This window comes from Leucoraja erinacea, chromosome 2 (assembly GCF_028641065.1).
Source record: "Leucoraja erinacea ecotype New England chromosome 2, Leri_hhj_1, whole genome shotgun sequence".
Lineage (NCBI taxonomy): Eukaryota > Metazoa > Chordata > Chondrichthyes > Rajiformes > Rajidae > Leucoraja > Leucoraja erinaceus.
The window spans coordinates 63,298,356-63,324,337 of record NC_073378.1 but is presented as its reverse complement, the minus strand read 5'-3'; the positions used below and the strand labels follow the sequence as shown (position 1 = coordinate 63,324,337).

The 25,982-nt window shown below is 42.1% G+C and overlaps 1 protein-coding gene across 5 annotated transcripts in view; it reads left to right on the top strand.

The window, feature by feature from the left end:
- The window catches only part of LOC129710817 (regulation of nuclear pre-mRNA domain-containing protein 1A-like), a 66,815-nt gene extending 41,476 nt beyond the window's left edge, over positions 1 to 25,339 (top strand). The window contains exons 7-8 of one of the 5 annotated variants that reach the window (XR_008725735.1): positions 22,888 to 23,122; positions 24,943 to 25,339. Coding sequence is in view for 3 of the 5 variants with exons in the window: in XM_055658075.1 (XP_055514050.1) it covers positions 22,888 to 23,037 (150 nt within the window). In the remaining 2 variants the exon portion in view is untranslated. The other 4 variants (XR_008725739.1, XM_055658075.1, XM_055658105.1 and 1 more) reach the window with 4 other exon arrangements.
- The last annotated feature ends 643 nt before the right edge of the window (positions 25,340 to 25,982 follow it).

The following is a 25,982-nucleotide window of genomic DNA, read 5'->3' as shown; positions in this document are numbered from 1 at the left end:
TTGAAGTGCTGAGCCACCAGGAGATCAGGTTGGTTATTGTGAAACGAGCAGAGGTGTTGGGCGAAGCGATCGCCAAGCCTCCGCTTGGTCTCACTAATGTAGGGCAGCTGACACCTAGAGCAGCGGATGCAATAGATAAGAGGTGGTGCAGTATGTACCTTCTCAATTGCCCAACATTTACCAGCTCCAGTGACACGTTGCAAACAATTTCTCGAAATTTTTTACTCGTCAGCTTAGCCCTGAGCTGACATTTTATTGTCTAATGTTTTTCCTGAGACAAAGAATATTAGTCCAGCTCTTACACTTACCGGCTTCTACTGACAAAACAGTAGGAAAGTTTTCCTGTGGCTAACTGCCCTCCATTTTAGGAGCAATAAACAGTCTGCTGGAGGAATTCAACGGGTTGAGCAGAATCTCTGGAGTGAAAGGAATTGATGATGTTCTGGATCAAAACCCTGCATCAGTATCGGTGCAGAGCTTCAACCTGAATCATCAATAATTCCTTCCCCCACAGATGCTGCTGGGTCTGATTGAGTTCTCCAACAGATTGTGGTAGCCCGAACATTCATATTTGCATAATATAAATCTTCCATTTTGTGCATTTATGCCATTTGGTATGCTAATGATTCTAATCACAATTAATCACTTTAAATGACAACTTTGCCATATCAATTGCTACTCTTGGATGCTTCTTGTGACAGAATTAACATGAATATTTTGTTTTAATTCCACGTATACGTGTACTTTCTGTGAGTCGAAACGTCATTGTCTGTGAGAAGTTGTTAGCATAGCTTAAAAGTGTATTTTTGTTCGAAGCAGGTTAAACTCAAGTTTTCAGGACCATGTAGATGTTTTGCTTCCGCAATAAAATTGTCCCTTCTCTGAGGAAAGATCCTGACTCAAAATGTTGTCTGTCCATCCCTCCACAGATCCTGCCTGACCCGCTAAGGTGCTTCAGATTCCAGCATCGGCTAACCCTTTGTTAACTGTTCTTTCCTATCATCTTTAGCAGCTGAAGTGAAAGTCACAGTTTATTCATACAGTTTTGGATATTGCTGATTAAATGATAACCATCCTGCTCAATCATCACTGCTAGAAATATGAGGCTATGTCATCACTACACCTTGGTGTTTATTGGGAAGGTCAGTTTTATCTGACTGTTCACACTTTTTAAAAACTTTTTGTGTTTCTTCTTCCATAAATATTCCTAATGAATCATCTTAATTTCGAGAGAGAGTTAGATTTAGCCCTTAGGGCTAAAGGAATCAATGGATATGGGAATAAGCAGGAACGGGGTACTGATTTTAGATGATCAGCCAGGATCATATTGAATGGCGGTGCTGGCTCAAATGGCCTACCCCTGCACCTATTTTTTAATGTTTATATTAATCCAGAATCACTCGCACATTGGAGCTATCAACGTCTGCACCCTGCAACCAATAGACAATAGGTGCAGGAGTAGGCCTTTCGGCCCTTCAAGTCAGCACCGCCATTCAATGTGATCATGGCTGATCATCTAAAATCAGTACCCCGTTCCTGCTTATTCCCATGTCCATTGATTCCTTTAGCCCTAAGGGCTAAATCTAACTCTCTCAGATCAGTACCCCGTTCCTGCCTTCGCCCCATATCCCCTGACTTCGCTATTTTGTAAGAGCCCTATCTAGCTCTCTCTGAAAGCATCCAGAGAACCTGCCTCCACCGCCCTGAGGCAGAGAATTCCACAGATTCACCACTCTGTGAGAAAAAGTGTTTCCTCGTCTCCATTCTAAATGGCTTACTCCTTATACTTAAACTGTGGCTCCTGGTTCTGGACTCCCCCAACATCGGGAACACGTTTCCTGCCTCTAGCATGTCCAAACCCTTAACAATCTTATATGTTTCAATCAAAATCCCCTCTCAACCTTCTGAACTCCAGAGTGTGCAAGCCCAGCTGCTCCATTCTCTCAGCATATGACGGTCCCGCCACCCCGGGAATTAACCTTGTAAACCTACGCTGCACTCCCTCAATAGCAAGAATGTCCTTCCTCAAATTAGGGGACCAAAACTGCACACAATACTCCAGGTGTGGTATCACTAGGGCTCTGTACAACTACAGAATTACCTCTTTGCTCCTATATTCGATTCCTCTTGTTACCTGCATTAGGTCCATGGCCCTCTGTACGCTAGTGATTCAGGTATTCGATGCTTCTTAAGTATCACAAGAGCATCTGCCTCTACCACCTCTTAAGGCAACACAATCCAGATACCCTCGGTGTGGATAAAATGCCAACTCTCATCCCCCTTAACATAAAGCTGTCCACATAAAACCATGCCCTGTTGTATTTTACATGTCAACTGTGGAAAAATACATGTACTATCTTATCCCATCTATTACCTTCATAATTTTATATATCTTTTTGTTCACCGCATAACCTAATTTTGTGTTCTGCGATGTCTGAAATATTTTCCCAGCTCTTCTGATTTCTTGTCATAGATTACTAAATGATGTTCCAAGTGAAGACTTATCAAAGAGAATCCTTTACCATGAAGGAGAAATCCAAGATCAAAAGCTTGAAGCAATGGTGTACTGTGCACTTTACAAATAAAGTTTACCTATTCAAACTCAAATTATTTTTACTTAATTGAATATAGAAATTAGTTGCATACAATGACAAGTTGCATGTTGCTTTATTCTAATGAATTTCATTAGAATTGCTGCAGCTGTTATCTTTGGGCGAGTCTATTCTGTGCTTACTGACTACACTCAGTGTCTGACTGTGTCACAGTTCATAACTTAACAACTTGTTCTGATTGTAGCTATTCCAAAGCTTTTTTTGTTTAGCACCTGTCAACCTTGAAAGAAAGCACATCCAAACTGTTTCCTGCATCATAAAGTCCTTTTAAGTTACTGCAATCATTCCTTTCAAATCACTATGCAGCATTTTAAGCCTCTGTTTTGACATTTTTTAAATAAGCCTTTGGTGACTCAGTTCGATCCTAAGTTTTGAATTTTTTTTCCAAACTTTTAGTTCTTCTCAATATCTCCTTTAAATTTTGTAATATCAATTTCTTTGCCCAAACATTCAAAGTGGATTTCTGTCACTTGACAATGCAGAAGGTGTTCATTCAAATTGGGAAATTCAAAGCTGCTGGCTGCACCGCCAATTTTAATGCTTCTTATAATTTCAGTTAAAAGAGGTTGCATGTCTCTTTCAATTAATTAGTTATATAAATAGCATTTCAATTAAATCTATTGATTGAAATGAGAAGCATGACTTGGTTGAATCACTGTCAGTCTAACATTACATTAGGTCACTAAGGTTTTTTTCTACAGATGCATGATTGTAATCATGTATAGTCTTCGCTTACTGGGTAGTAGGCATCAAAACAGCTTTTCACTGTACCTCAGCACATGTGACAAACTAAACTAAACGTGATGGAAGTAATCATTTAAGTTCTAGTTTAATTTTTGATTTTCTTTATGTTCTGTAGCGAATATTTACCTGGTGCTTTTCACGAATATTTCAGACCATGTCAAAATGCTTCGTAGACAATGAAGTACATTTTGAAATGTAGTTAGTTTACTGATGGAAACAGAAACCAAGTTAAACACGAGGTCCCACAAACTAGTCTGATAATGACCAAATAACCCATCTCAAAAATGTTGATTTGGATGCTAAATGTTTAGCCAGGATAGCAATGATAATTCCTGCTCTTTGTAGCTGCACTTTGGGATCTTTGGAATTTCCACTTGAGAGCAACAGGATCTCAGTTTGATATCTGAAAAATGGTACCACCAACAGTACAGCACACTCTCAGAGCAACATTGGAGCAACAGTCTTTATCTTTGTGGTCAGGTCTGTGGAATGAGGTTTGAACCATCTGACTTGCAACAATCCTAACAAAACCTCGTGCAATTAGCTGTGTGAACAGCATCTAAGGCAATATACTGTGGTTCAAATATGAGGGGTAAAGATCAAATGAAATTAAAAGCCAATGCAAAATTAGAGTTGTCAGAGGATTATTGCCTAATCATATAACCATATAACAATTACAGCATGGAAACAGGCCATCTCGGCCCTACAAGTCCGTGCCGAACAAATTTTTTTTTTCCTCTTAGTCCCACCTGCCTGCACTCATACCATAACCCTCCATTCCCTTCTCATCCATATGCCTATCCAATTTATTTTTAAATGATACCAATGAACCTGCCTCCACCACTTCCACTGGAAGCTCATTCCACACAGCTACCACTCACTGAGTAAAGAAGTTCCCCCTCATATTACCCCTAAACTTCTGTCCCTTAATTCTGAAGTCATGTCCTCTTGTTTGAATCCTCCCTATTCTCAAAGGGAAAAGCTTGTCCACATCAACTCTGTCTATACCTCTCATCATTTTAAAGACCTCTATCAAGTCCCCCCTCAACCTTCTGCGCTCCAGAGAATAAAGACCTAACTTATTCAACCTATCTCTGTAACTTAGTTGTTGAAACCCAGGCAACATTCTAGTAAATCTCCTCTGTACTCTCTATTTTGTTGACATCCTTCCTATAATTGGGCGACCAAAATTGTACACCATACTCCAGATTTGTTCTCACCAATGCCTTGTACAATTTTAACATTACATCCCAGCTTCTATACTCAATCAGTTGCAACTTTGAAAAGGCCTATCATAACCCTTGAGGCTTAACCATTACACTTTTTATGCAGTGCATTAGAATAAATAATTGCTTTGAACTACATTTCAGTGAGTTCTATGGTGATGAAGTACAACATGTGATCTGCAGATTCTAATGCAGGAAAAGCTGGTAGAACTTGCAGCTTAGATGGGTGGGTTGATTGGGGATTCACTTCTCCATTCTGCTGGTTACACTTGAGCATTAGTACTCTGTACTCTGTGCCTTTCAAGTCAAGTTTATTCTTCACATACGCATACGAGATGTGCAGTGAAATTAAAAGTGTCAATGCTTGCGGATTGTGCAAATAGCTACAAAACAGAATGGAACAAAATCAGTAATTACATATTTGTGGGGGGAAAAAAGAAAAAACAGCAATTTTAAAAAGACACCACACAGCAGTAAATTGGTACAGTAAGTTAATCCCTGGTGAGATAGGAGTTTACAGTCCTAATGGCCACTGGGAAGAAACTCCTTCTCATCCTCTCTGTTTTCACAGCATGGCAACGGAGGTGTTTGCCTGACTAGCAGCTGGAACAGTCTTGCTCGGGTGGAAGGGGTCCCCCATAATGTTGCTGGCTCTGGATCTGTACCTTCTGATGTATAGTTCCTGCTGGGGGGTGGGGGGCGAGTGAAGTTCCCATAGTGCGTTCGGCCGAACGCACTACTCTCTGCAGAGCCTTGTTGTCCTGGGCAGAGCAGTTCCCAAACCAGATTGTGATGTTTCCGGAAAAGATGCTTTCCACAGCCGCTGAGTAGAAGCACTGGAGGATCCTTAGAGACATTCTGAATTTCCTCATTTGCCTGAGGTGGTAAAGGCGCTGCCTTGCCTTACTCACCAGTGCGGCTGCGTGTGATGTCCATGTCAGATCTTCTGTGATGTGGACTCCCAGGTATTTAAAGCAGCTGACCCTATCCACAGTATCCCCATTCATCTTCAGTGGTATGTATGTCCTCAGATGTTGTGCCTTCCTAAAGTCCACGATCAGCTGCTTAGTTTTTTTTACATTCAAGAGGAGGCTGTTGTCCTGACACCAGAGTGCCAGGTCAGTCACCTCTTCCCGGTAGGCCTTCTCATTATTTTCGGTGATCAGGCCCACCACCACAGTGTCATCAGCAAACTTGATTATTGAGTTGGAGCTGAACCTGGCCACACAGTCATGTGTGTACAGGGAGTACAGTAGGGGGCTGAGGACGCAACCCTGGGGGGGGGGATCCTGTGTTCAGGGTGAGGGTCTTCGATGTATTCCCTCCCATCTTGACTACCTGGGGCCTGGCGGTGAGAAAGTCCAGGACCCAGGCACACGGGGGTGTTGAGCCCCCAATTCCAGCAGCTTCTCAGTGAGTCTGGGGGGGGGGGGGGGGGGACTATCGTGTTGAAGGCTGAACTGGTCTATGAACAGCATCCTCACATAGCCCCCCTTCTGGCTGTCAAGGTGAGAGAGAGAGGGGTGTGCAGAACCTGAGAGACTGCATCATCCGTGGATCTGTTCGGACGGTATGCGGATTGTAGCGGGTCCATGTTACGAGGGCGTAGGCGTAGATGTGTTTCTTGACCAGCCTCTCAAAGCATTTCATGACTACCGAGGTGAGGGCCACCGGACGGTAGTCATTCAGACAAGCTGGAGAGGCATTTATTGGTACAGATACAATGATGGATCTTTTGAAGCAGGGAGGAACCACGGACTTGGCCAGGGAGAGGTTGAATATTGTAGTGAGCACCATAGCTAGCTGCGTAGCACAAGACTTAAGTACTCGCGTAGAGATGCCATCTGGGCCTACAGCTTTCCTCGTGTTCACGCGTGTCAGAGTCCTCCTCACGTCGTGCTCGGCCAACGAGAGTGTGTACCCACCACCAATGATGGCCCTCCCTCCAGCCTCGCTAGCCGCTGGCGGTGTTGTCGTTAGCTGGCAAGCTTGGGGTGATGTTGCCCGTCTCGAAACGTGCGCAGAAGGAGTTCAGGTCATCAGCTAGGGAGGTGCCTGCACTTCCGGTTGAGGGGGGGCTGCTCCGGTAGTTGGTTATAGTCCGTAGCCCCTTCCAAAGGCATCTGGTGTCCTGCTGCTCCATCTGTGACTCCATCTTGTCCCTGTACCTCCTTTTTGCGTCCTTCACCGCCCTTCGCAGTTGGTAGGACTCTACCTTGTAGACGTCCATATTTCCGGATGCCAGGCCAGAGTTGTAGGCAATGGTGCGAGCATTCAAGGCAACATGAACGGACCTGTCCACCCAGGGGTTTTGATTCGGAACGATGCTAACCCTTACCGTGGGGACGATGTTATCGGCTATTGGTGCGATGAAGTCCGTGACCGATTCCGCGAACTCACTGACGTCACTGGAACTTGCTTGGAACGTATTCCAGTCAGCATCGGTCAGTGCATCTTGCAGCATAGCCTCTGACTGGTCGGACCACCACATTACGTACCTCGTCACTGCCGCTTCCCGTACTATCCTTTGTTTATACTCCGGCAGCAGGAAAATGGCAGTGTGGTCAGAATTTCCTAAAGGAGGGAGTGAAACGGCCTTGTAGCCTTCCAGAACGGCGTATAGCAGTGGTCCTATGTTATGTCGTCCCTGGTGGAACACGTGATGTGTTGGTAGAAGTTCGGCATGACCTCCCTGAGATTTGATTTATTAAAATCTCCAGCCACTACCATAGCCGCATCCGGGTTCTTGTTTTGGTGTCGACATAGCACATCGTGTAGGGCCGATAGTGCCACTTCTGTGTCCGCATGCGGTGGGATGTAGACGGCTGTGGGCTGTGAAGATCACGGAGCCGAACTCACGGGGAAGGTAGAATGGACGGCATGAGATCGTCAGATGCTCCAGGTCCGGCGAGCAGGAACGGGAAAGCATCTTGATATTTCCAGGGTTGCACCAGTTGTTATAGGTTATGAAGCAGACTCCTCCACCCTTTGATTTCCCAGATTCTTCTGTTCTGTCTCACGGTAAACAGTGAGGACTCGGTTGGGAAGATTACGTGATCCGGCACCAACGAGATCAGCGACGAAAGGCTTGGGCTCTCAGCCTATTCCGCTTACCCCGATGTTTTTCTCTGGGTTTTCCTTGGAGCCGTGCTCCCATTGTTGTTGCCGCGGGCCATGCTGGATCGGTTGAGTACATTGTTTAAAAAGTCTCCATTTACACTAAAGTTTAGTTTTAAGAGAGTTTCCCTGTCATACTTTGTTAGTGCTAGGGAGTTGGTACTTAGAAATAAATTAAAAAAGGACATGCAAGTTAAAAATACGCACAGTTTCCGCGGAACTGCCACGACGGCGACTGGACAGGCCCGCGCCATCTTTCTGAATATTTACGCAGCCTTAGGTCATTGAGGATATTTGTTTTAAGAAGATTTTGATTTTCAGGAAGACCTGTATCTTCTCTGCCCGAGAAATTGCTAGTGACAGAGGTAAGAGTAGAGTGCTTGTTTCAAGAGTTTTAAATCAGAAATGGAGAACATGTACCCAAACCATGGAAACCAATTGACTTTGATTAAAGATAGACACAAAAAGCTGAAGTAACTCAGCGTGACAGGTAGTATCTCTGGAGAGAAAGAATGGGTGACGTTTCAGGTTGAGACCCTTCTTCAATATGATAAGAGCCTCCTTCCATCCCTTTGTATGGTTGGAGACTGAGGTGGTTGCTGACATTCACCTATTTGTCCTCCCAGCATACTCAGGATTTTGCAGAGTTGTAATTCCTTGTTCCTTCAACACAAACTGGAGAGAAGATCACCTCTACTTGGTGGACCATGAGCTTGGCATGGTTTGAAATTTTGGTCTTCAAACACTTTCAGCTAACACATTTGAGGCTTTGATTGTTTTCATTGTTGTTGTCATCTCTTTGACCTGCCCACAAAGGTATAGTTCATGTTTTCTGGGGGGTAATGTTCTGTCATGGGGGTAGGTTGGTGAAGCACCATGGCCAGTCAGAAATCTTTGGACGAGATCCATCCATCCTCGTATGCTTTCATGAACAATTGAAACTGATTTGAAACGTGGTCTCCACTTGTGCACATAAGCTAGCATTGTCTGTATGCAATATGTTAATTAATGAAATTGGCATGATATTGGTTTTAGATTAGAGGCAAATAATTTAGTTTCTTATTCTGTGGATTGAGGGAGCTGGTTGGAGGTGATGTAAGTATTGGAGCAACAAAGATTGCTTTGGTTCGCTTCAGACTGCCCTGCAACTGGGTTGAAGGTGGAGCTAATACTGAGGATTGTAGCTTGCATCTCATTATGGAGGGTGGCGATAGATTCTGCGGGAAACCAAATTGAAAAGGATCCATTGTATTCCATTTTAATGGAATAATTTGAGGAAGGACATTCTTGCTATTGAGGGAGTGCAGCGTTTACAAGGTTAATTCCCGGGATGGCGGAACTGTCATATGCTGAGAGAATGGAGTAGCTGAATGGCCTATTCCTGCACCTATTGTCTATAAACCTCTCTAAACACTTCTAAACCCTTGCAAACCACTCTAAACCTCTCTAAAGGTTGAAACATATAAGATTGTTAAGGGCTTGGACACACTAGAGTCAGAAACCATGTTCCCGATGTTGGGGGAGTACAGAAGCAGGGGCCACAGTTTAAGAATAAGGAGTAAGCCATTTAGAACGGAGATGAGGAAGCGCTTTTTCATCACAGAGAGTGGTGAGTCTGTGGAATTCTCTGCCTCAGAGGGCGGTGGAGGCAGGTTCTCTGGATGCTCTCAAGAGAGAGCTAGATAGGGCTCTTAAAAATAGCGGAGTCAGGGGATATGGGGAGAAGGCAGGACTGGGGTACTGATTGGGGATGATCAGCCATGATCACATTGAATGGCGGTGCTGGCTCGAAGGGCCAAATGGCCGACTCCTGCACCTTTTGTCTATTGTCTATTTACACGGTTTATAAAAAAGTTGATGCCTTCTGCACATTGTTCTGCAGGGATAATCAACTTTATTGTGCCTTTTAATGGCCAAAAACATTTTCTGTCCAAAAATTGTACTTCTGCCCAACAACCAGCTCTGCAAATAGCAGATTCATAATCTACCAAGGGCCTGATCTGTGGCATTTAGGAATGATGATCCGTAGTCATACAAGAAGTCCAGCTATGATATTTTGTAGACCATTGCAAGCATAGAGACATCTGTAGACTAAGCTGGTCGAAGAGGGATGTTTAATAGCTATAAAGGGCTTGCATGATATTGCCAGCTATAAAGCAAAACCAAGTGGCTGGCAATATATATATATCACTTCCAGAGGAGTTCAATGCTTTTTATGCACCCTTTGAAAGGAAAAACAGTGGGAGAGCACAGCTACCCGAGCTCTTGACAACACTATGATCTCAGTTTATGAGGCCAATGTCAGAACACCAAGAAGGAGAATCCTGCAAATATCTGGCCCAAACGGCGTTCCTGGCCGAGTGTTAAAGAACTGTGTGGACCAAATACCTGGAGTACTCAAGGACACCTTCAATGTTCTCGCTTCTGCGATCTAAGGTTCTCGCCTTCCTCAAGAGGGCAATTAAATGTAGTGGTGCCCAAGAAAAACATGGATCTACCTCAATAACTTTTTACATCCATCATCATGAAGTGTTTCAAGAGATTGGTTATGGCACGATTCAACTACCACCTCAGAAACGACTGGATCTGTTTCAATTTGCTTATCACTGCAACAGATTACTAGCACGTGCTATCTCATTGACTCTTCACTCTCTACTTTGGACCATCTGAATAATAGGAGCACATGCGTTATGCTGCTGTTCGTTGACCTTGGTTTAGTTTAGTGATACAGTGCGGAAACAGGCACTTTGGCCCACCGAGTCCACACCGACCAGCGATCCCCGCACATAAACACTTCCACACACTCTAGGGACAATTTACACTTATACCAAGCCAATTAACCTACAAACCTGTACGTCTTTGAAATGTGGGAGGAAACCGAAGATCTCTGAGAAAACCCACGTGGTCACGGGGAGAATGTACAAACTCCACACAGACAGCACCCTTAGTCAGGATCAAACCCGGGTCTACTGGCGCTGTAAGGCAGCAACTCTACCGTTGCGCCACCGTGCCGCCCTTTGGCATTCAACAGAATCAATCTCTCTAAATTAATCACTAAGCTCCAAGAACCAGGTCTTTGTACCACTGTTTGCAATGGGATCCTTGACTTCCCCAGTAGCGCACCTCATTCAGTGCAGATTGGTTGCGTCTCCTCCTCATTAACCATGAGCACAGATGCAACTCAAAGCTGCTTCTCTCTTTGCACACAACTGTATGACTAAGCACAGCTCTAATGCCTTTCATAAATTCACCAATGACACCACTGGTTGGTCAAATCACAGGTAGCTATGGACCAATGTACAGGAGAGAGAGATAAAACATCTGGTTGAGTGATGCTGCAACAACGACATCTTGGCAACAAAACCAAGGAACTAATCGTTAACTTCATAAAGAAGCCAGGAGACCGTGTGTCAATTTTCATTCGTGGGTCAGCAATGGAGAGAGTTAGCAGCTTCAAGTTCCTGGGCATTAACATTTCAGATGCCTGTCGTGGGCCCAGAAGATAGATGCAATCATGTAGGCACACCTATGTCTCTACTTAAGTTTAAAGAAGTTTGGCTTGTTACCGAATGCAATTAAAAAACTTCTACAGATTCACTGTCGAAACTATCCTGACTTATTGCCTCATGGCCTTGTATGAATCAATGATACTTTATTGTCACGTGTACCTAAGTACAGTAAAATTCTTTGTTTTTGCATACAATCAAGTAAAAACATCCAGCAGGCTTTACCTTGGCAGTAAGCAGTGTCGCCATGTTTCTGGTGCCGACAAAAGGACTTAGTACTGTTTTATCTTCTTGCAATGGCGAACCAGACCTGCCGCTGCACGTGTTTGCAGGCGTCCATCCGCCCGGTCCCACTAAGTTCTCGGCAGCTCCCTGCCAGGTTCCTCTTTGTTCTCTGCGGCCCCCTGCCAGGTTCCTCTCTGCTCTCAGCATCGCGCCCCCCCCCCCCCCCCCCCCCCCCCCTGGTCATTTGGCTCGGTGGGGTATTTCAGGAGTCTTCTGCTATTCTAATGCACAAATGCAAGAGGTTGCAGAAGGTGGTGGTTCAGGCTGGATGGACCATCTCTGCTCTCCCCACCATGGAAAGCATCTATGTGAGGTACTGCCTCTATGTGAGGAGCAAGATCCCACCATCCATGTCATGCCCTCTGGAAGCTGCTGCCGTCTGGCAAAAGGCACAGTAGCTTGAAGTCCCATATTCCTATAACTATCAAGCTCTTGAAATGACCCAAATCCTACCCAAATCGTACCTCCGCAACGGAACATTCCGAACTACGGAGCACTACCATGGAATTGTTTTCTAATTGCATTATTTACACTAATATCTTGATTTTTGCAGGGTCTTTCTTTTCACTGTTTTATCGACTTTGTGTACAATTCATATTTTATTTATGTTTTTGTATATTGTCTATGTGCCTGTAATGCTGCTGCAAGCAAGATTTTCATTGTACTTATACATCACTCTACTTGTGTACATGAAAATAAACTTGACTTCCCACTCACCACCTCCGCATCACTGATTATGTGAGGTATCCCCAAGATTATCTGGTGAGGGGAGGTGGCTGCAATTCTCAGGCAGTATGGCTGTTGGACTCCGTGGAGCAGGGGTTAGAGTGTTGCAGGGAAGGGTGATCAGCAGCTAGAGAGCAATGGATCAAATGACATGATGGAAGTGGGCAAGGCACACTTGACCTGAGAGAAACTAAGTGGCTAAAAGCTGTAAAATGAGCAAAGCGTATAGGTGAGGGGGGGGGAGGAGGGGGGGAGGATCGGGCTGGGAACGGATGAAGGGAAGCGGGCAAAACATTATTACTGGTATCAATTGCTCTTATCGTCATTTGTGCTCATAAAACCAATTTGCTTTCATGTACATTTTTTTATTACCTCGTGATTTCTTGGGCCACCTAAGAGCTCTCCAGAAGTGCTTTGGCAGTCATTGTGGGTGAAAGGGTGACCAGTTTGGAATAAAGTGCAATTCCAAAATTAGCAATATGATAATCTAATTTGTTGGCATTATTTCAGGAATGAACAGTGATGTGAAAGTTGGGAACTCCCCTGCACTTCTGGGTAATGATTGTTTTGTTTTTTTAGCCCATCTAATAAGACAGGCAGGGTTTTGATTTATTTTCTCAGCTAAACAGTTCAGCCTGTAGCACACCTTTTAATACTGCAGTGCAAATACTTGGCATAAATGATGTGCCCAAACTAGGTAATGACCATCACCAGGTAATGACTAGGTGATGTCCATTATATCATGATTAGCAAATTTAAGTTTGAGTTGGGAAATAGTCATTGTGATAAAGTATGTGGAAACCCCACTAGGTCGCATTACTTGGTGGCTGATACAGCTGCAACATTGTGTAAGAATAAGCTACACAACTGCAGTTTAATATTGATTGCCATGGTGCTGTTGATTTGATCTAATGGGTTCTTAAGAGGCCTTGTAGTGCAACTGCAATTTCTTGGGAGACAGAACAGGACAGTAATGCATGTATAACATCATTAACATAGTGTAGCCCACTGCAGCACCACCTAGAAAATACTGCAAGTCTACAGAGATATTAAATAGAATTCCACAAAGCCGAACGGGTACACTCCAAATGATTTTAAAAATAAATGTTCCAGTCCACCAGTGATTTATCTCCGTAATGTAGTTTAATTAACATTACTGTTAGTAGTTCCTACTCAATTTTTCATGAATTGAACCATGGTGGCACAGCGGTAGAGTTGCTGCCTTACAGCGCTTGCAGAGCCAGAGACCCGGGTGTGATCCCGACTACGGGTGCTGTCTGTATGGAGTTTGTACGTTCTCCCCGTGACCGCATGGGTTTTCTCTGAGATCTTTGGTTTCCTCCCACACTCCGAAGACGTACAGGTTTGTAGGTTTGTGGTTGGAGACTGGAAATGGAATCCGTAAAGAAAGCCTTTAAAGATTGAAACTAAGTGATGGAGCCCAGATGGAGAAAAGGAGATTGGAAATAGCATCAGGGTGGAGGACGATGGATCAGCAAGATGTTAGGAAGGTAGTTTTGGGATTAGAATACTGGAGGAAAAGAAAACTCAATGAATGCCTGACAATAGGACGTGGGCAAAAAGGGCGGGAACAAATTGGGTGAAAATGAGTGGGAAATGGGGATAGCATTCTGCATGGGTTTAACAGAGGTGTGCACTATCACCCCTGCTATTTGCCCTTATGATAGAACCCCTGGCTGAAAGTATAAGAATTCATCCGAATATTCAGGGCTATAATACCAGGGACTCAAAGAATAAAATCTCATTATATGCAGACGATATACTTTTATATATTACAAAGTCACAAACGAGCATACCAAATTTATTAAACTTAATAGAGGAATTTGGGTCTTTTTCTGGATATAGAATAAACTGGAACAAAAGCGAAATCATGACATTAAAACCTCAAGAACCTACACACTTACTGAAGTTCCCCTTTAAAATCGCAACAGAAAAATTTAAATATTTGGGTATTCAGATTACTAGAAAATATAAAGCATTATTCAATGCTAATTTCATACCTTTATTAAATAAACTTAATACACGGATTTAATTTTGGAAAACACTTCCCTTATCATTATTAGGTAGAATAAATGCAATAAAAATGATCTTCTTACCACAATTACTATACCTATTTCAGTCTATACCGGTATATATACCAAAATATTTTTTTTTTAAATTAGACTCTAACATTACAAATTATATTTGGGACTATAAATCACATAGAATCACAAAAAAACACTTATGTAAACCAAAAGAGGTCGGGGGACTTTCACTTCCGAATTTTATGTATTATTACTGGGCAGTGCATATTAAGAATACGATTTATTGGTTGGATAGTTCTACACAACAGACAGAATGGATAAAAATGGAGAAGGAGGATTGTCATCCTTGTAATATAGGAACGATCCTCTTTTCCCCCAAAAAAAACTGAATAACACAATATATAAGAAGAACCCATTTATATATGGTACAATAAGAATTTGGAAACAAATAAAATTATCTTTAAAATTAAGAAACCTATCACTGTTAATGCCAATTGCGAATAACCCTTTATTTAAACCATCTCTTATTGATAAGACATATAACCAATGGGAAAGTCTCGGAATTAGAAGGATCAGGGATATGTACGAAACAGGAAACCTACTATCATTCCAACAACTACAATTAAAATTTAAATTGAAAAACAACCAATATTTTAAATATTTTCAGATTTGCGACTTTGTGAAAAAATATATACAAGGATATCAAAAAGTAACTCCTGACTTATTGGAAGAAGCAATGAATATTGAAGCGGACTCACAAAAATTAATATCCTATTTATATAATAGTATTCTAAATATAGACCTACCATCGACAGAGGTACTTAGAGAAGAGTGGGAACGGGAATTAATGATAAAAATTACGAAGGTTAAATGGGAAAAATACCTGATATATATTCACAAATGTTCAATTAATGTAAGACATAATCTAATACAATTTAAAATTGTACATAGATTATATTATTCAAAAACAAGATTGAACAAATTTTATCCAAATATATCCGCCACTTGTGATAAATGTCTAGCCCAAAAGGCAACTATAACACACTCCTTAGTTTCCTGCATAAAACTTTATAGATTTTGGAATGATATTTTTGAAATACTTACAAAATTATTCAAGACAAGAATGGAACCTAATACTGAAATGATTATATTTGGTGTAATGGAAGATGGGAATAAATTGAACACATCTCAAAATCTATTCCTTAATTATGGTTTAATAATAGCAAAAAAATTAATACTTAAATTTTGGAAGGGTACATCAATACCAACGCTTAAAATGTGGATTGCAAGTATGTTGGACACCGCTCATCTTGAGGAAATGCGATTCCTCCTAATGGATAAATCAGACCAATTCATAACGAGTTGGTCTCCATTCGTCGTTTTTTTGGAATCATATGGTGCAACACAATTGTAAAAAATAACTGTTTCAGGACTGGACGAGGGTTGGTCAAGACTATAAATAATGATCTCCTTTTTTTCACTATTTTCTCTCTCAACTTTCTTCATTTACTCGTTTTCTTTCTTCACACACTATATATTTCACATTTTTCTATCCTTTACTATCTAACCTCTTTTTCTTATTCTCATCTTTTTTCAATGTAACAAAAAAAAAAAAAGAAGTTGTACATAAAATGTATTATGAAAATATATATTAGGCACTTTGGTGCCATATGACTGTGCTTACTTCTAATAAAATAAAATATTAAAAAAAAAAAAAAAACAGAGAGGTTGAACATGAATTTAGAGATGAGAGTTCAGGCAGGAAGAATGAGGAACATAGAACAGTACTGCACAAGAACTGGCTCTTCCGTCCACAATGTCCATGCCGAACATGTTGTCAAGACCATCTCTTATCTAACAGCGCATAATCAATATCCCTCCATTCCCTGTATCTCCATATGCCTATCCAAAAGTCCTGTAAATGCTTCAATCACTTATCTGCTTCAATCACAATCCTGGCAGCACGTTCCAGGCACTCACCATCCTCTGAGTAAAACAACTTGCGCAGCAAATCTCCTTTAAACTTTGTTCCTCTCACCTTAAAGCTATGTCCTCCATTGTTTGATTTTTCCATCCTGGGAGAAAGATTCAGACTGTCTACCCTTTCTATGCCTCTCACATAATAATATCAGGACTCCCTGCAATTAAGTCTGTCCAATCTAATAGCTAATACCCGTAATCTAGGCATCATTCTGGTAAACCTCCTCTGCACCCTTCCCGAAGTCTCCACATTATTCTTGTAATGGGGTGGTCACACAATACTCCAAATGCTGCCCAGCCAAAGCCCTACTCCCAAAGTGGACATTTTTACTAGAATAATTTATGATTAAGCTGGAAATGTAACAATTAGCAAATTAGTTTCTTTAAAATGTACATGACACATGACAAGTAAGATTAATTATTAATGCAATAAGGGCCAGGGGATAGCTCTGGCGAATAGCATTGATGACAATCCCAAAAGATTTTATAAATACACCAGACCAAAGTGTATTTAGATCAAGTGTCGTTGGGTCCCTGTCACACGGGAGGCCTGGTCCCCCAACGCAACCCGTTCCCCAACGCAATATTCCACCACTCACCCATAGCCGACAACTGCGCAGGGGCTGCTCATTTCACCCTATGCACCCTCCCTCATTTTTAAACTTTAAAAAAAATGCATTTGCACTTGCTAGCTAGCAGAACTCAGTGTACTTGGATAGCAACAATGTTGTGATCAGGGCTAAGCACAGGGAATAAGCAAAAGACAGTTGTTTTTTCCCACGTTTTTTGAGATGTTTGAACATTTTCATAAATACCTTGGAAAATAATGCATGGAATTTTCAGATAAGGCGATTTTTGACATCATGGCGTAAATTCATGGCGTAAATTCAGAATATGTAAAGATTTCACCATTAGCGCATCGTGGTTTCGAGGAGATGTGAAACGCACACGAACATCACACACACAATTACATACACATCTCTGGGGAGCGGGGGAGGGGAGGAGAGGGGAGAGAGGGGGGAGGGGGGAGAGAGAGTATGGGGAAAGAGAGGAGGAGGAGGGAGAGGGAGAGAGAGGGCGAGCGGGCTGCTGGGCCCACGGTGAGTGGGCGGGGGGCGACCAAATGACTGTGAGCTGGGGGGAGGGGGGGGGGGGGTGTGAAGTACATGCATCTGCCCACTTCCCCAACCTGTCCAAGTCACCCTGCATTCTCATAGTATCTTTCTCACAGTTCACACTGCCACCCTGCTTTGTGTCATCTGCAAATTTGCTAATGTTACTTTGAATCCCTTCATCCAAATCATTGATGTATATTGTAAATAGCTGCGGTCCCAGCACCGAGCCTTGCGGTACCCCACTAGTCACTGCCTGCCATTCTGAAAGGGACCCGTTAATCTTTACTCTTTGTTTCCTGTCTGCCAACCAAGTCAAGTCAAGTCAAGTCAAGTTTTATTTGTCACATAGACATACGAGATGTGCAGTGAAATGAAAAGTGGCAATGTTCGTGGACTTTGTGCAAAAAGACAAACAAACAAACAACCAAACAAACTGCAAACAGAATGGAACAGAATCACATATTCTTTTACATATTAAATATTGTGGGCCGGAAGGAAAAATGGAAAAAAACAGCAATTTTAAAAAAAAGCAGTAGAGTGGTACAGTAATAATTAGTCCCTGGTTAGATAGGAGTTTACAGTCCTAATGGCCTCTGGGAAGAAACTCCTTCTCATCCTCTCCGTTCTCACAGCATGGCAACGGAGGCGTTTGCCTGACCGTGGCAGCTGGAACAGTCCGTTGCAGGGATGGAAGGGGTCTCCCATGATTTTATTGGCTCTGGAGTTCCACCTCCTGATGTATAGTTCCTGCAGGGGGGGGAGTGAAGTTCCCATAGTGTGTTCTGCCGAACGCACTACTCTGCAGAGACTTCTTGTCCTGGGCAGAGCAATTCCCAATCCAGATTGTAATATTTTCGAACAAGATGCTTTCCACAGCCGCTGAAAAGAAGCACTGGAGGATCCTCGGAGACACTCTAAATTTCCTCAATTGCCTGAGGTGGTAAAGGCGCTGCCTTGCCTTACTCACAAGTGCTGCGGCGGGTGATGTCCGTGTCATATCCTCAGAGATGTGGACTCTCAGATATTTAAAACAGTTCACCCTATCCACAGTATTCCCATTTATCCTCAATGGTGTGTACATCCTCGGATGATGTGCCCTCCTAAAGTCCATGATCAGCTCCTTCATTTTTTTGAGGAGGCTGTTGTCCTGACACCAGAGTGCCAGATCAGCCACCTCCTCCCGGTAGGCCTTCTCATCGTTGTCTGAGATCGGGCCCACCACCACAGTGTCATCAGCAAACATGATTATTGAGTTGGAGCTGAACCTAGCCACACAGTCATGTGTGTACAGGGAGTACAAAAGGGGGCTGAGGAAGCAACCCTGGGGTGATCCTGTGCTCAGGGTGAGGGACTTCGATGTATTCCCTCCCATCTTGACTACCTGGGGCCTGGCAGTGAGAAAGTCCAGGGTGTTCCTCCAACAGGGGGGTGTTGAGCCCTAATTCCAGTAGCTTCTCGGCCAGTCTGGTGGGGACTATCATGTTGAAGGCTGAACTGAAGTTTATGAACAGCATCCTCACGTAGCCCCCCTTCTGGCTGTCAAGATGAGAGAGACCACTTCTCTATCCATGTCAGCACTCTACCCAATACCAATACCATGTGCCCTAATTTTGCCCACTAATCTCCTATGTGGGACATTTATCAAATGCTTTCTGAAAGTCCAGGTACACTACACCCACTGGCTCTCCCTTGTCCATTTTCCTAGTTACATCTTCAAAAAATTCCAGAATATTAGTCAAGCATGATTTCCACTTCGTAAATCCGTGCTGACTCGGACCGATCCTGTTACTGCTATCCAAATGTGCGGCTATCTCATCTTTTATAATTGACTCCAGCATCTTCCCCACCACCGATGTCAAGCTAACTGGTCTATAATTCCCAGTTTTCTCTCTCCCGACTTTCTTAAAAAGTGGGATAACATTAGCTACCCTCTAATCCACAGGAACTGATCCTGAGTCTATAGAACATTGGAAAATTATCACTAACGCATCCACGATTTCTAGAGCCACTTTGTTAAGTACCCTGGGATGCAGACCATCAGGCCCTGGGGATTTATCAGCCTTCTGTCCCATCAGTCTATCCAACACCATTTCCTGCCTAATGTGGATTTCCTTCAGTTCCTCTGTCACCCCAGAGCCTCTGGCCACTACTATATCAGGAAGATTGTTTGTGTCCTCCTTAATGAAGACAGATCCAAAGTACCTGTTCAACTCATCTGCCATTTCCTTGTTCCCAATAATAAATTCACAATTTTCGGTCTTCAAGAGTCCAACTTTGGTTTTAACTAATTTTTTCCTCTTCACATACCTAAAGAAGCTTTTACTATCCTGCTTTATATTCTTGGCTAGCTGACCTTCGTACCTCATCTTTTCCCCCCGTATTGTCTTTTTGGTTATCTTCTGTTGTTCCTTAAACATTACCCAATCCTCTTGCTTCCCACTCATCTTTGCTACGTTGCACTTCTTCGCTTTAATTTTTATACTGTCCCTGACGTCCCTTGTCAGCCCAGGTCGTCCCTTTCTCCCCTTGGAATCTTTCTTCCTCCTAGGAATGAACTGATCCTGCACCTACTGTATTATTCCTAGAAATACCTAGACTCACAACTCTCTGTGAGAAAAAGTGTTTCCTAGTCTCCATTCTAAATGGCTTACCCCTTATTCTTAAACTGTGGCTCCGGGTTGTGGACTCCCGCAACATCGGGAACATGTTTCCTGCCTCGAGCATGTCCAAACCCTTAACAATCTTATATGTTTCAATAAGATAAGGGGGAAAAGGATAACTAGAGAGAAAGTAGGACCTCTCAGGAATCAAAGCAGTCACCTTTGTGTGAAGCCACAGGAGATGGGCAATGTCCTCAATGAGTATTTCTCCTCTGTATTTACAGAGGAGAAAGACAGTAGGACAGAGGAATTTGGGGCAATAATGGAAATGTCTTGAGAGTAGTCAGTGTTACCATCAAAGAGGTATTGAAGATACTGTCATGTATTAAGGTAGACAAATCTCCAGGGCCTGATCAGATATATCCGAGGACATTGCGGGAAACTAGAGGATATCGCAGGAACCCTGGTTGAAATTTATGTCATCTTTAAATCCAGGAGAGGTGTCGGTAGACTGGAGGGAGGCAAATGTTGTGTCTCTATTCAAGAATTTGTGCAGAGAAAATGATGGGAACTATAGCTTAACATCTGTAGTTGGAAAGTTACTGGAGAGTATTCTGAGGGATAGGTTATTTGGGCATTTGGATGGGCAAGGGCTGATTTGGGGTAGTCAGCATGGTTTTGTACGTGGGAGGTCATGTCTCACAAATTTGTTTGATTTTTTTGAAGTCTGACCAAAAAGGTCAATGAGGGCTGAGCTGTCGGAGTATGCATAGATTTCAGTAAGGCATTTGACAAGGTTCGCATGGTAGACTGCTCTGGAAGGTTAGATCGCATGGGATTCAACTAGAGATAGTTGAATGGATAGCAAATTGGCATCATGGAAGGAAGCAGAGGGTGACGGTGGAAGGTTGCTTCTCGGACTGGAGGCCTGTTACTGGTGGTGTACCTCAGGGTTCGGTGCTGGGCCCGTTACTCTTTGCCATCTACATCAGTGATTTGGATGAGAACATACAGGGCAAGATTAGCAAGTTTGCTGATGATACAAAAGTGGGTGGTTGTGCTGAAATAAGGTAGTCATTTAGCCAAAAGGACACAAAGTGCTGGAGTAACTCAGCAGGTCAGGCAGCATCTCTGGAGAACATGGATAGGTCACGTTTTGGGCTGCGACCCTTCGTCACACTGAATGTGGGGAAATGGGGAGAGGGTAAGAAAGCTGAGAGAAAGGAAAGGCAGGACACAACGTGGTAGGTGATAGATGGACGCAGGCAATGGGTTTTTTTGAAAGGCGAATGGTCAATGGAACAAAGGTCAGAGATTAAAGCAGAAGGTGTGAGACAGACTGATTGAAGAGTTGCATTTATGTCTCCTGCAATCCTTCTAGACAGAGGTTCACATGCATCTCATAACCTCATCTACTGCATCCAGTATTCCCGATTTGGCCTCCTGTACATCTGCAAGACCAAGCATAGACTCGGCAACCTCTTCGCGTTCAGTCCGCCAAGGCCTAGTGGATCTCTGGGTTTCTAACCATTTTAACTTCGCTTTCCATTCCCATATTGACTTTCTGTCCTGGGCTTCCTCCATTGCTAGAGTGAGGCCACATACAAACTGGAGGAAGAGCACCTCGTGTTCCACTTGGGTAGTTTACAAACCAAAGGTATGAACATTGAATTCTCCAAATGTAGGTAACTTCTAACATCGCTCCTCTCTCACCCTCCCTATTCTCACCCTCACATCCTCAATTTGCATCTGTTCAGTCTCTCACACTTTCTGCTTTAAATCTCTGGCCTTTGTTCCAACCAATCGGCGATTTAAAAAACCCTTGCCTGTGTCCACCTATTACCCTCCGCACATTTGCCTGTCCGTACTTTCACCTATCCATGTTCTGCAAAGATACTGCCTGACCCACTGAGTTACTCCAGCACTGAGTTACTCCTGTCCTTATGTGAAAACAGCTCATTTTTTCTAATCATGTGGTATTATTGATATTGGTTTATTATTGCCATATGCACAGAGATACAGTGAAAAACTTACAAAATCCTAATACCTTGGTTAATGCAATGAAAATCTAATTTCTTTCATTGTTCCATAACCTACAGCACAAATGGACTCTCCCGGCAATGTGATAGTTCCTCTGTGGTGTGAGTTCTTTAATCAAATGAGTGCAAACTCAATCCCTGACCACAAAATTATCTTTAGTTTCATGCTAGTGTGGCAGATTTTCCATTTTTGTTGAGATGTTTTTTCCACCCTACCTATTAAAGTGAGTGAAAGCGGCTTGTTGACATTGCAAGGGATTTTCTGATGTTATGTAGATGCAAGCTGTGGAGATACTTGATTTTCCATCACTGACCCCTTTGGATAATAATAATAATAATAATAATAATAATAATAATAATAATAATAATAATAATAATAATAATAATAATAATATATTTTATTGTCATTGCACATAAGTGCAACGAGATTTGGGTATGCAGCTTCCATCCGACATCATAACTTAAGTAACTACTAAAATTTAGGTTTAGACACCCCGAGAACATGGTTTGTACAAAGAACATTACAACAGTAAAATAGTAAAAACAGACTAAAGTGCAGATGTGTCTGTGCGACGTGACCATCCGAGGGAGACAGTCCATGGGGGGTGGGGGGGACTCAGCAGGGCCGGTTCAGAGCAGCTATAGCTCTGGGAAAGAAGCTGTTCCTGAGTCTCGAGGTGCGGGCGTAGAAGGCCTTGTAATGTCTGCTGGAAGGAAGTAGTTCGAACAGTCCATTACAAGGGTGTGAGGAGTCTTTGTGAATGCTGACGGCCTTCCTGAGGCACCGTGTGCGGTAGATGCCCTCCAAGGCTGGTCAGGAAATTCATCCTAACTTTAACAAATTGTAAGTATTTCCATTAAATGATCATGTGCAACTTTCTGTGTTTCACAGGAGTACAAGCGCAAACTGGCCAAGGTGACGCAAGTGCGAAAAGAACTCAAGTCCCATATCCAGAGCCTCCCAGATCTGTCTCAGCTTCCCAATGTGACAGGTGGCTTGGCCCCATTGCCCTCTGCAGGCGATCTTTTTTCGGCTGATTGATATGGATTTTTCCACTTAAAAGACTTTTAAAGAGCATCAAGGAAGGAATTTTCAGAGCCCCCATATTTTTTTCTTGTTTTAAAAGGTCAGAAAATTATTTTGCTGCAGTGATATTTTTGTATATCTACAGGGTTGTGATGCTAGCAAAAAATATGAATAAAAATAAAGGTATTTAAAAAGAGTTCTGCTGTTTGACCACAGAAGAGACTGACCATTTACCTGTACACAGTTTATGTCTATTTGTGACTGTTTATTTGATGAGTAAATGTCATTGATAAATCCAACAGTATTTCAGATGTTTGAAAGAATTCATTTTGAATTGGATCATCAAGACAATATCAAGAGGCTGCTTAGTGTATAATTACCTTCAAAGGTAATTTGGCCAGGTTGTTGCCAACTCATTCCATACAAAAATAATCCATCACATGAAGCACCTTTAAAGTTATATTTCCGAATGTTTACTCACAATATAGCCTTTACTCAACAATATTTGTCCCTGCTCCCTTTGAAAACTATGCTAATGCAGGGGTTTTCTAACCAAATGCAGAGCACCAAATTAGATTTCTGTAAGGGGCATACAGCATGGATCGGATGCAATTTTCTTTAATGTTTGACACTATGGGTCAGCTTGCATCAAATGCTGCTTCCTAAATTGAGTTGGAGTTGGAGGACTTTGCTTCTGTGCTATGTATTTGTACCACAACTTAACTTTATTGAGTACACAAAGCAGAGTTTGGGTTAAGAATGCTATAAGAAGCATTAATTTCTCTCCTTCACAATCCGTTAGTTTAAGAAATGTAATAAAGTTGTTTTTATTTACATTTTAATGTGACTACCATTTGTGGAAAAAATATTAAAAAGAAAACATGATTAGTGATATTTGAATGCAATGTTTTGAGTCCTGAGGTATAATTATTGTGAATGTGCATCCACTTCTGTTTCTTAGCAGTTTCATTTTTCTATTTTGTTTATGTGTAATGACACTGGGCGGAAATGTAAATAAATGTTGATGTAACTTGATCAGCGAGAAAGAGTTTTTAAAAATGCCAGAAAGAAAAGATTACAGTATTGTTAGTGAGAAGGCTAACTCCTGTTGAACCTCACAGCCAGAATGTAACTCTTCAAGTTATAGACATGGCTGTGTTTAAATGGAGCAAGGGTGAGTGCATATTTCTCAGCTGCATACACATATACTGTAGTGGCTGAAATTCAAACCTTAAAAAAATATTTCAGGATTAAAAAGTTCAACCTATCTGAGGCAAGTATATCCCTATACTTAATCGGGTCTTCAAATTACACTGAGGGACGGTAATAAACATAGAAACATAGAAATTAGGTGCAGGAGTAGGCCATTTGGCCCTTCGAGCCTGCACCGCCATTCAATATTATCATGGCTGATCATCCAACTCAGTATCCTGTACCTGCCTTCTCTCCATACCCCCTGATCCCCTTAGCCACAAGGGCCACATCTAACTCCCTCTTAAATATAGCCAATGAACTGGCCTCAACTACCCTCTGTGGCAGAGAGTTCCAGAGATTCACCACTCTCTGTGTGATAAAAGAAAAATGTTTAAATTGCCTGATTGAAATCTCCTGCTGCCTTGTTTTTAGGTATTATCCTACCTAGTTTAAATATATTAAAATACATCTGTAAAAATAACGAAAAATGTAAGCAGACAAAAATCACAGTGTTAGTGTGCTTTTATGCTCTAATGTATTTTATTGCTCTCTAAGCCTCCCCTTTCAGTTAATGATAGATCTGTAAAATATTTGTATATATTCACTTCAGGTTGTAGTCTTTTGAAATCTGGCAACTTTGTGTTACAAACATTTGTTCCAAGTCCTGCAAACATGATGCTTTAATATTTTGTAAGCTGAATTTCTTTTGCATCTTTCAAAATATAGGTATGTTGTGAATTGTAACTCTTCAGACTTTTCTAATGCGATCTCATTCTGATGGAAGCATAAACAAAGTGTATGAGTGCACCTTTCAGTCAAGAAATATGTGAGCGAAGGAATTCCTAGCAAAGAAAGGAGACAAAAACATAAAAGAATTGTTTTGCTAACAAAATCAGCTTCCAGAAACAACGTTGCTACTTCCAAATGGCTTGTACTGGGAAAAGAAGACAAAAACTAAAAATGACCGCTGGATGGGCTGGACCTCTCGCTCTCCAGTATATAGCCACTCACATTTTATTATGGTTTCTTTATTAGTGCATTAACATGCATTTCCAACTGTTCTTCAAAGTATAATATTTATAGAATGATAGAACTACAGATGATTTTATTTATAGTATTCTATGAATAAACTTTTAAAATAAAATAGCATCTTGCAAGGTGTACTTTGTGAATGTTTGACTGATTTCAATTAAATTATTTGTTTATAAGGGAACACACATTTAAGGTTGCAGTATACAAAGTTAAATCTGGAAAATTTCAGTTTCTCATTGTAAGAGAATTGAAAAAAACATTTGTGTGAAAAAATTCTGGTGAACAGTAAATTTCAGGCAATTATTGCTGGGTTTGGCACAAATGTGGTGTGGATGGGTCAGTGCGGTTAGTTATGCCCTCTTTATATGGATGATTGGGCTCGGAAGACCTTGTGTCTTCCTATTCTACCTCTTCTCCTCCCAAACTCCAACTTCCCCAAAGGGTGTGCCACAGGGGGCAGTGCTGGGTCCACTGATATTCATTGTCTATATTAACATTTTGGATGAGAATGTAATTGGCATGGTTAGTAATTTTGCAATATTGGTGGTAGAGTGGACAATGAAGAAGATTATCTAAGATTGCCACAGGATCTAGATCAATTAGGAAAGTGGGCCAAATGTTGGCAGGTGGAATTTAACTCAAACATGCAAATCAGGGCAGGGCGAAATAGCAGACTTCTAGGGTGTGTTGTAAAACAAAGAAACCCAGGGATACATTGTCCCCTGAAATAGGTC